The following is a 12,180-nucleotide window of genomic DNA, read 5'->3' as shown; positions in this document are numbered from 1 at the left end:
GTGCACGCTTAAAAGATCATATGAGATATTATTAAGTTTAAAGGGTAACATTGTAAATGAAAAGAACTCATACGTTGTATTATATAACGTATACGTTATATAATACAAGACAAAACTTATAAAATGGATCGTTCATTAAAAAAGGGTCGGTTGATCTATAAACAATATATCTATTCATGGGGTTTCAAAACTGACAACCATATTAATAATCATGGCATGATAAGGAATGAAAAATACTCGAGGATACAAATATACGACTTCCCCTTTTTTATTCGTATATTAATTACACCTTCACAAGTTCTAAATTTTATCTCAAACTTCTTTTCATGATTTTTCTAGTTACCATCTTGAGCATCATCAGTAAATTTCACCTCTACAATTGTAATAGACACAATAAGATCGAATATGTTTTCTTCGTGTAATTTCATCAACATCAAGAAAAACAAGCATAATCGATTAAGGTATGTATATCTAGCTTACCCCTTATTTCATGATGAAATGATACTTAATCGTCATTGATAGTGTTTTTTTGTTTCTAATTACTCCTTTTACACTTATTTAATACGAAATATTATTATTAATATTTAGTAGATGATCAAGAATCAAAGTTGTATTTATTTGATTTTAATATAACTCGATGTTAGTGATTTAATTGTGCGAGAAATTTGTGAAATTTATTCTTTTAATCGACTGATGCTAGTTGATCTGACTAGATCTTTATGAGATTTATCTTTCGAGATTGATTAATACTAATTGATCATACGAAACTTATGTGAGATTTGTGTTTTAAACTTCACATGTATGGAAAAAAAGAAGTTAAGCACTCATCTATGATATATCTTGAACGAATTACTTTACCAATTATTTTGTCGTACTTTAGTTTCATACTCGTTTTGTTGTTAAAAATCTACTTTTTACTTTTTTTACATGTATGTCAAAGTGCTTTGACTGCATAGTTAAAATTATTATTTAAATTTTTTTAAATTAAAATATTATATCAATATTTTTATAAAAAATATTCAAAAATAACATTTCTATCTATGCGGTCAAATCATCTTAATATGTGTGTGAATATATAGAAAGCAAAGAGAGTAATAAAGGAGAATTGAGAAAACATGGTTGTGAAATGGAAAGATTCATTTTTCCGTAAAGACCTGCTTCTAAAGCAAATCGGTAAACTACCAAGTAAGCCGCGGAAGTCCAACCTTCCAACTGATCAGATCTACCCACGTGGCATGTAAACTGTAATATCGAGCTTTTCAGGATTCATAAAAAGCATGATGTCCTAAAAGAGAAATCAGAAAGAAAGCCAAACCATCTTTTCCTTTCTTTTATGCTTACATAAACATCTCTATCTCACCACATGTACGTACAAATTATACATACGCACATAAAGTTTATCATAAAAAACATTTTTTTTAATAGTGTGAAAGCACGTGACAAGCTCTCGAGCAACTCTTTTTTCTTACCAATACCTTTACCTAGTAAGTTTCGGGTTTTTATACGATCGGGCGGATTGAGACGAGGCTAACTCGTAGTAGAAAAATTAATTGATTTAAAATTTCCGGTCATATTTTGTATGTGAATTTTGTGTGTGTTTTTATTTATAGGGGTGGCTTAGAAGTGATGGGGAGTGAAGGAGTGATTGGGATTGAAGGATCGTGTGATGTGGAGAACACAATATTTGTGGCGGTGGGGAAGAATGTGAAAGAAAGCAAATCAACTTTGTTGTGGGCTTTGGAGTATTTTGCTGGCCGGAAATTGTGTCTCTTGCATGTTCATCATCCTGCTCGATTCCTTCATTTCAGTGAGTTGTTTTGGTTAATCCTTAATTTATATATATATATATATATATATATATATATATATATATATATATATATATATATATATATATTTATTTATTTATGTGTCTCATGATCCGCGTGTAAATTCGACTTGATTCATGTGTTTGAGTAATTGAGTTGATTGCTCGAAGAATTTTGTAGTTTCTAGATTTTGTTGAGTTTAATGAGGTGATTGAGTGATTAATTCAGATCAAATGTACATGGTATATCCTGTCTACTGAGGAAGTAATTTGTGCTTAATTTCTAAATTAGTAAGGCATCAGTTGTGTAGATTTTACGAATTTGTAGAACTAATTCTTTTCCTATATGGGTTTTGTTGTGTGATACCCTTCTCCTGCAATTGTGTCAAGGAATATGAATGGGTGACAGAATTATAGTATGTATGTATTATGTTGGTACGATTCATAATACTTTTGTCACTATTTCATAGAGCGGAACAAATTGCTTGTAATGGGATATGAGTGATAGAAGTTGTAAAACAATATTGAGAACAGATTCATGGGAGGCAGATGATAACGACCTGCTAATAGTCTTAATGATGTGATAGTCTTATTTTTTATGAAAATGAAATACTTTACATTACGATCACTTCAATTTGCAAATTTGTTTTTTTGTTTTTTTATCTAGTCAATGTATTTTTAAAGCAAATATAACACTTTAGTTGAATGACGACTATTTATACAAGCAATTGGTAATGTTTAAGTTTCTTTTGAAAGATATTTATGGCTTTTAATGTTGATATATGTTGTCAGTGAGATGACTTATTTATTTGACATTTCTTTAAGATGATCTTTGGTAGCTAACTGTAGAAATTTTCATGATGTGTCATTCGAGATAATTTATCTGGATTAATGACAATATTTCATGACCATGTTTGATGTATTTATTTTGTTGTAGTTGATGAAAAACTTTCTGGGAGTAAACTTAGGCAAAAAGCATCAAGGGCCTTCCGAGAACTTGAACGACAAAAGATGCACAAACTTTTAAATCGGTACCTTCGGGTTCTTGACAAAGTAGAGGTATTATCTCCTCGAACAGCTTCACAAAATTGGTTGTTTTGCTGAGGGCATTAATTTTTATCATCAATCATGTAGTTGAAGTATGTTATTTTTTTAAATAAAGTAATCGATCTATGTAAGGACTGGCATAATGTAATGATGGTAAGTACTAAACATACAACATCCACTGTTGACACAGAGTTTTCACTTTCACATTCATCTTCCAAATCTTTCTGCAGCAAAGTTCAATGACCATGATTTGTTTCTTATAATAAAATCAACCTTTGTGCATCTATGGTTGTAGGCGGGTAAGATATGGATTGAAATGGAGAGAGTTGATGAAGGTATAGTGCACATCATTGCTCAGAAACACATAAGGTGGCTTGTCATGGGAGCAGCAACAGACAAACAATATTCAAAGTATGAAGCATCTTTTGCAGTTATTGTTATATCATTGTGATTCTGATAATGTTGCTAATTTTCAGTAAATTATAGCATTATGGAACACTTATTTCTTTAGATGCGGTCAATATTTAGCTTTCATAATAACTAGAAGCATGCTTACGATTATTCAACATATATTACAAGTAATACAGAGTTATCATATGAACTACTAAGATAGTGGTCAAGATAGATCTTAGAGAATTATATGTTACTATATACTAGTAAGTAAGTTACCGTAAAGGCTATTAGTAAGAAATTTGATCTTCTAAGAAACATTGTTTCTCGTAAATTAAAGAAAAATTACTGTTTATATTACAGTTTTTATGTATGAGTTTGTTGTTTTGAGTTGCGACACGACCAAATGTCTTAGTACAGTAAAGTGGCCACCTGATAAAATCAATATATTATACTCTTCTGCTAAAAATACCTCATCCTGAAAATTGTTTATTTTCAACCTGGTTCTCCTTTTAGCAACTGACTTAATCTATCATGATTGCAGGAATTTATCAGAATTGAAGTCCAAGAAAGCAATCTATGTATTGGAGAAAGCTCCGGCTTATTGTAAAATTTGGTTTCCATGCAAAGGATTTCTTATTTGCAGCAGGTATTTGTCTACTTGTTGTCCTTGTTAGGCAATTTAGGTTCTTTTTAGGATACATCCATTGTTATGAACCCATGCTAGTGTCTACTTGAATAATTTTAATGTCATCTTTTGGTTTACTAACCCCGAACATGTTTCTTTGACTAAGGAAGGCCTGCTAATGTTACTTCTAAAATTGAGCGTATTGAGACCCTGTCCTCAAAAACGAAAACCAGGGGAGCACTATTAGAACAAGATGATATAGTGGATGCATATGAATATGATAATGAATCAGAGTCTTTGGAGCATCTAAATAATACAAAAGTTATTGACACTCCAAATAATTCAAAAGTTATTGAAGCTCCTACATCAATTGATTTGATGATGGTTGAATCTAAAGAAGATAGTTCTACTTTAGCCTTATCCAATGAGCCTCCCGAGTGTCTGGTTCGTTCATCATCGACAAATTGGCTGGTATGTACTTACTCTGGAAAGATCAAAAACTCCCACAGATTTTTCTTATTGCATTTAGGATGTTTCAATTTGATGTGCAAAATTTCACACTACTCCGATACATAGGAAGAAAGACCTCAAGGTCAGGGAACCAGTGACCTGTATCATAAAATAGAGCATGCTACTATACTTGCCGAGAAGTCAAAGCAAGCTGCATTTAAAGAGTCAATTAAAAGATGGAATGCTGAAGAGGATGCCAGGGAGGCCTTACACAAGGTACACTTCATATTTACTTTTGTTGATCATCTTACGTTCATCTCGTGTGTGTGTGTGTCATTTTTTTTAAAAACTTAATGTCCTTTAAACCCTCAATGTTTGGAGGTTTCTACCGACGCAGTCTCAATGTTTTAATTCGGCCGATTCAACCCTCCAAGTATCTAATAAGTTTCGATTAGCCCTCATACTGGGACAAAGCCAGAAAATAGTATACAACGGAGGGTAAACTTCACAATTACTATTGAAAATAAAATTTGCTCGTTCTTTTAACCCCTGAAAAATACATTAGATGTGTATTTTAACTCTTTTAACCCTCAATGTTTAATACCCTTTTAACCCTCATGAGTGTGAAATGTTGTGGTTGTCCATCTGTTATATACCGGGTTTTGGTATGAGGTCTAATTGGAACATGTTCGGAAAGTGACTTCGGTTCGCCAGTTCAGGCTCATCTTTTCGCTTTACGTTAGCGGACCTACAGGTCAGGCCGGGGCTCTGCGCTCTTTCTTTTTGTGTGGGACGATGCCGGGGAGAGAAGGGAATGCGTCGAGTCGGCGAACAAGATATCTGTGTAGGATGCTATTCTCTCTCCATATATTTATATAAAAAAATATAAGAAAATGGTCATTCTCTCTCCATATAATTAGGTAGTCATATCATATCTTTAATTCAATTTTCATTTAAAAATTTAACATCCTTATAAATTGAGATATACATCTTTTATAGTCCAATAATTGAGTTATGTTTTATTTTAAATATATTATATGATTATTAAAATTAACAAACAAACTGATCGGATTAAAATATAAATTTTCGTCCATACAAGATAAGATATAAAAATAATGTAGTAGATGACTCGATTGTACATAATTGTATAAGGTATACTGATCATTTACAATATTGATCAAACATGTCGAGAGTACAATTGGACCATCTTAGATTTGATCAAAATAATGAGTGTATATTAGTTTTTCTTATTTTTTGTAGTACAATTTTTATGAGAATCATCTTTGTCAAGTTAGCTTCTATAATTTAGATGATATACTTTAATATTATATTTGAGATGTAGTAGGTCATTCCGAACACAATATCTTATATCACTTGAATACATGTAAAGATGTGTAAAACATACTTTTCATACTCTACTTTAGAGCGGAATATAATTGAATATAGCTACATGACAATTACAATATACAAGCTCATTATTCGTGCGATACACGTGTGTATTTAAATTGCTAATAATTTTTTTGTATGTGTTGAAATTAATAATATAGTTTGATATGTTGTTGACGGGATTCAAACCATTAACCTTTAGTAGCATATATGTAGAACTATAAAAAATTAAATTTAACAATTGTAATCAATTTAATCAAGTGATCAAACCGTTATACTGTAACTCACCATATCGACTACAAATCGACGATCAATTTTTTTCATGTTTAGCTTTAATAATATACTGGCCTATAACCCGTGGGATGCACATGTGAATTACACTAATTAATAATATTATTATATGTGTTGAATTAATAATTTATTGTGATATGTTGTTGACAGGATTTGATACTTGAACCTTTTGTAACATGGATGGAGAAATATAGAAAATTCAAGCCAAATTTTATTTTAAAATTGATGTATAAAATCGCTCGCATGTTATGGTTTGAACACAATAATGCCAGAAAGTTAGAGGGATAGTGAAGACGATAAATTAACTTCATAAAATATATTTTCAACAATAATTTAAAACTTATAATATCAAACTGATCGAATCAAATTCTTCGAGAAGAAAAATGAATTATAAATCGAATCACTAGAAACCGGGTTTTAGCGCTAGTTTTAAATTAATACTCGAACCAGTGTTCGGGACAAAACTAATCGTGCAGTTCTTTTATTTCTTCCCCACTTGCTCTTTCTCTATTTCATCTCCCTCAATTTCTCATCACTTTCTCTCCCGAATTCTCGTGCTCTCGCGTCAACTCTCCTCTTCCTTTCCTTTCCCCTTCTTTTCTCTCTTCCTTCATTCCTCCTAATTGGTGCTGCACGCACCTGTCTTCTCAGTCATTCTCCGACGACTGCCGCCGCGATTTTCCGGCTAGTGTTGCCGCGTTTTCAATCAGGCCGCCTGCCTTTCCGTTTCCGGCGAGTCTACTCCACCTCCACCTGTTGTTCGAACTACAGTAGGGTATATGCTTGATTCTGGTTTCTTCATCAGTTGTATATATGTTTTCATATATATGTATTCTGTTGTGTTATATGGCTTGAATTGTTCTTAATAGCAAGTAGCTAATTGCAATTGAGCACAGATCAGTTTACTTGTGTGTTGTAATTATTGCTGTAGCAAAGTGATTATTTAAGATTTAGATTAGTTAGTTACATGCTTAATAGTTAATTGAGGTTGTATTTACTTGATTAAGATTTGTATGTTTGTTATGTGTACAATTTGAAAGTTGAGTCGATTCGAAATTGAGAACATTTATAAATGAGTTACGTTGCTAATTGTGTGTGTATATGTGTATTTGTGATTTGCTAGTAAGTTCAGATAGTTGCTTATATGAATGTGTTACAAGTTTTAGTCAAAGATGATTTTTTTTTTGAGATTATTAGCAAATTTCGGAGATTGTCTTTTAATCATGTTAATTTTTGATTTATAGATTCTTGTCAAATGATTTGTGGTGATTTGATGTTAGTATGGATTGGTAATAGTAATGTCTCATGATCGATAATTTGTCGTCAAAATATTTTCTACAATACTGTTTTGTGTCAATAATTAACTACCCTAGGAGTGAGATTGTGTGATGAAATTTTGTGGAAAGATACTTCCTAGAATCTAGTTTCTACACGCGAAAGAATTAGATTGATTTAATAAATGAGCTAAAAGATACGTATGTTTTCGTGCGAGATGCGCAGAAAAGTCTGGGCAGGTTTATGTGTCCTGTTCCAGGCCCTGTTATGCTACCTTATACTTGTACTTCTCTTCTGAAATTTTTACTGGCGTTAGATGTTGGGGTCTGGAATGTGTCATTAAAATTTTATACCAACAGACCAATTTTTCTATTTATTAAAAATCTTATCGTCGCGCTGGTTTTGCAGGACAGTTTCTCGTGCCTGATTTGCAGGCCTGTTTTACTGCTTTTAACTTGGAGTTTAGGTTGGAATAATGTTTAGGAGTGTCTCATAAAAATTTTGTATTAAAATAATAAATTTTCAGTTTATTAAAAATCATAGAGTGAGGATGTCACACTAAGAACATAGAATCCTAATAAAAATAATCTCATAGTGATTTTCTACTAGGAAATAACAAAACCAATAAAAAACTATCCTTGTATACTTGTTACTTTTTCTTGTAGGACTGGGAGATTTATGGGATTCACTTGAATTCGTCATGCATAAAATTATTCTCTATATTTACATGGCCGCAGATATCTGCATTTAAAATGCCTTTCATAGCGCATGACGAACTAATGATCTCTAGTCTTAGTAGGTTTTTGGATGGTTGATGGGGAATGGGAGTGACTTCACAAATCGTGTTTGGTTCTCTCTGGAAAGTGCGAACGAATTTACCAAATTAACACACTGGAGTTTTATACTGAAGGAGAATCAATTGAATGAGATTTGGAATCCTAAGGGGCATGTCCGTTACCCGATTAAAACAAATTAGTTCCCTTTTCTAATTAATTGAATACCTCAACTTAACACTAACACGTGGGAATAAGTCTTCCATTCACATAAACCAGGTTGAAATACCCTGAAACAAAAGGCCCTTATTGCCAATGCCATAGCCCTCTAAAGGAATTGCTGGTTTCACAGTTGTTTTATCTTAATATCGTGTACATCTACATCAGAATTTAGTCAATAAGATACTTATCCTTGTAGTTGTAAGAATTAAAACATTTGAGTTGGTGATCCTGGCAAATTGCTAATCATTATGCTCAGTGTTAGCTAGATGATTGGATTCTTAAAATAGATGTGGTGAACTCTGAAATCTTAATTGTTTATAATGTATCTTCCTTGGCACTGTTTTATAGGCTGAAACATTAAAAAGTATATGCATGGAGGAGACAAGCCAGAGAAAAGAACTGGAGGATATGTTAGCTAAACAAAGGCAAGAAATAGAAAGCATGAAAAATCAACACCTTCAGTGCATAGAAGAACTTAAAGTAATCCGGGAGCAAACACCAGTGCTAGAAAGTCGAATCACAGAGACCCATCATCTGGAGAAGGAACTAGAGGAAAAAATTATCCAAGCTGTTGAATTATTGGTCAAGTTCAAGGAACAAAGAGATGAATTGCAAACAGAATGTGAAACGGCCACCGAGGAAGTTAAAAAACTACAAAAAATGTCAGAGAAGGAAACTATGGGGTCAAGCTGCTCGCAGTTCTTCGTATTACCTTTTTTGGAGATAAGTGAGGCTACTCAGAACTTTGACCCATCCTTGAAGATCAGAGAAGGAAAGTCAGGATGTGTTTATAAGGGCCATCTTCGTCATGTAAAGGTAGCTATAAAGATGTTGCCCTCGCATGGTTCCCAAAGTGATCTGGAATTTGAAAATGAGGTAAAATTCTTTTTTTTTTTGAAAGGGAGGTAAATTTCTTCTTTTTTTTTTCTAATTATATAAAGAAATAATGAAGCTTCAAGCGAATGCTCTTGCAAAATTACTTATTGAAAATGAAAGGTTGAAATCTCATAGTATAGGCTATAATAATGATCATTTAAAGTATAAGTTCTTAAGTTTTTACGTTTGCTTAAATGAGTTGCACCAGTAATATTTAGGTGATCAGATAGCTAAATATGTATATGCAACCTGTACCATGATATTGTATGTCAAGTCACTTGTATGGCGACATTCTGTCCATCTGAATTCCATATTTATATACATACCATGATGCTATAAACGGTGATTGCAAACTGTTTAGTATCATTTCAAAATCAAATAAACATATTGACAATTTGTACCTACCCTCTTTGACTGTTTTTTTTAATATATATATATATATATATATATATATATATATATATATATATATATATATATATATATATATATATATATATATCATTCGCTGTTATAAGGTTGTTATAAGGTTGTTGAGGATTCTTTTAAGTGGGATATGGTCTAAAAAGCATATTCAACCTTTCATCTGAGTCCCTAGGAAGATTGAATTCATGGGTTAATGTATAAGCACTTTATTTTCTTTTCTATAATGTATCAAATCTTAATTGTAATATTTTCGCTTCTCATATTTCTCATTGCTTTAGCTGACCAGTAGAATCAACGAATTATCTCCTTTGACAAAGTCATTTGACATCTATCTGCTGCTATGCTGGTTAATGCAGGCAGTAGTTTTGAGTAGGGTGAGGCACCCAAACCTTGTACAACTGGTCGGCATCTGTCCGGAATCTAGATCACTTGTATATGAGTATTGTGAAAATGGCAACCTTGAGGATCGCCTGGTTGGTGAGGGAAAAACACCATCTCTTCCATGGCAGAGTCGAGTTAGAATTGCCATTGATGTTTGCTCTGCTCTTGCCTTTCTTCACTCTAGCAATCCTTGCATTGTCCATGGGAACATAAAGCTCACAAGCATTCTCCTTGATTCAAACTATGTTGGTAAACTAAGTAATACGGGATTATTTCGTTTTGTTAGTAATGAAGGTAGAAACCCCACGACAAGCAATGATATGAGCTCGGAGGCTTCGGTTTATGTGGATCCTGAATTTTTTGAGACTGGACAGCTTACTACAGAATCAGACGTGTACTCGTTTGGAATTGTTTTGTTACAACTGTTAACTGGAAGGAAGCAAGCATCGGGTGTAGTGAAGGATGTGAAATGTGCATTAGAAAATGGGAACTTCGAAACAGTTTTGGACTTCTCCGCTGGAGATTTTCCTCTTGAGCTGGCAAAACAGGCAGCTCTCTTGGCCTTACGATGTTGTGAAACGGAGAGAGCGAATCGTCCAAACATTGTCTCGGATATATGGAGACTGGTCCTGCCAATGAGAAATCTGTGCCCTCCAGCCTCTCTAGGCACTGAGGAAAAGCGTCGAATTCCCTCCCATTTTGTCTGTCCTATTTTCCAGGTAATAACTTACAACCATGATCTGCAATGGATATTACATGTGTGTTGTCTATATGGATTCAGTTATTTATCATGGCTGTCACTCTATGATGTTCTATGGTAAGCATGGAGCTGTAGCTCATATCTATAACTGTAGCTGATTACTACTCATTCTATCGATGACCAGAAGTTCACCGTACACAAAAAGTTGGCTTTTTTCTTTATTTTTGTTCTTAAATTTGCAGGATGTCATGAAAGATCCGTGTATAGCAGCAGATGGTTTTACATACGAGGCCGACGCTATAAAAGGATGGTTGAACAGCGGCCACAAGACATCACCAATGACAAACCTTCAGCTCGATCACTGTGACTTACTACCTAATTCTGCTCTTTATTATGCAATTCAAGAGTGGGAACAACAACCATGAAACCAACCACAGTCCTTTACTCTTGCTATGACTGATCATGTTCATCAAGTTTCAATAGCAGTAGGCAATTGGTCTTGTAACTTTAATTGGTCTTTAAACTTGAACTGGTCTTTTAACTTGTAATTTAGCAGCTTGAATTTTGCATGTAATCATATCATACACTAGACTAATTGCAAAATGAGTACTGAATTTAAAACATATATGTAACTTGAGCTTTAATTTTTGCAAAAAACAGTTGCTCTCTTCTGCAGATGCTTGCTTGTGTAGATGAGTTGGCTTAAGCATAGTCACAGGATGGATTCGGAGAAAAATGCAGAATAGATAGCACAGCTAACAAACAAAAGCTTGTTTGTTTTCATTGTATTCCTTTTTCCTTGTAATTTATAAGGCATCTTCTGTTTGATAGATATCCATGACATGACATGCCATGTCATATTGCCATGTGTAAAATTTTTTAGTGCCTACTCGGTACGTTTAGTTGGTTCTGTTGCAGTTCATTCTAACAACTCCAGAAAATATGCATAAGGAGTGAAAAAGGAGGGGAGTGAATATCTTATGAATGAAAATAGTTTAGGACAAGTCTAGTAGTGCCAGTTCATTCTAACAACTCCAGAAAATATGCATAAGGAGTGAAAAAGGAGGGGAGTGAATATCTTATGAATGAAAATAGTTTAGGACAAGTCTAGTAGTGCCTTAAAAATGAGACACATGTTGTGTGTCCTAGTGTTTTAAGGCACCATTAGTACATTGTTGGATTGCATTTTTGCCTCAAGTGCCTTAATTTCTAGTTTAGGCCATTTTAGGGCACCGTTGGACTTGCTATGTGTAGGTATGATTCTTTTGCACGGGATCTACTCTGTTGCAACATGTTGCATTATTCGCTTTAACACCCATAGGCCATAGTGACCCATAGAGCAAAAGTAAGAGAGAACTTTGTTATATTGTATTTCACAGGTTCTGCGTTAATTAACTTAGCCCTTGGTCATAGGCTCCAGAACAAACATCAAAATGTGTTACGGAAGGCTTGGCATTCCCTTTTAAGAATTTGCTACTTTCTGAAAACAGCCAGGTATGCTTTGTGATGCTCATCTGCATGTAATTTG

At 33.5% G+C, this 12,180-nt stretch overlaps 1 protein-coding gene across 1 annotated transcript; it reads left to right on the top strand.

Moving 5' to 3' along the window:
- Window positions 1–1,115: 1,115 nt before the first annotated feature.
- LOC108219157 (uncharacterized) lies at window positions 1,116–11,323 on the top strand. Its single transcript, XM_064082362.1, has 11 exons — window positions 1,116–1,237; window positions 1,611–1,807; window positions 2,745–2,866; window positions 3,150–3,265; window positions 3,789–3,893; window positions 4,106–4,343; window positions 4,449–4,598; window positions 6,436–6,774; window positions 8,618–9,145; window positions 9,928–10,671; window positions 10,895–11,323. Exons 1-11 carry the CDS (start codon window positions 1,116–1,118, stop codon window positions 11,075–11,077), a joined length of 2,844 nt encoding a protein of 947 aa, XP_063938432.1. The 3' UTR covers window positions 11,078–11,323.
- Window positions 11,324–12,180: the final 857 nt, after the last annotated feature.

This window comes from Daucus carota, chromosome 1 (assembly GCF_001625215.2).
Source record: "Daucus carota subsp. sativus chromosome 1, DH1 v3.0, whole genome shotgun sequence".
NCBI lineage: Eukaryota > Viridiplantae > Streptophyta > Magnoliopsida > Apiales > Apiaceae > Daucus > Daucus carota.
The sequence above is the reverse complement of the archived record's forward strand: the minus strand, read 5'-3'. Positions and strand labels throughout refer to the sequence as shown.

Excerpts from the sequence above, each read along its gene's own strand:
- LOC108219157 (XM_064082362.1), top strand. The coding sequence starts at position 1,116 with ATGGTTGTGAAATGGAAAGATTCATTTTTCCGTAAAGACCTGCTTCTA. Across the intron at positions 1,808-2,744 it reads TGCTCGATTCCTTCATTTCA|TTGATGAAAAACTTTCTGGG; the intron begins GTGAGTTGTTTT and ends ATTTTGTTGTAG. Across the intron at positions 9,146-9,927 it reads ATCTGGAATTTGAAAATGAG|GCAGTAGTTTTGAGTAGGGT; the intron begins GTAAAATTCTTT and ends TGGTTAATGCAG.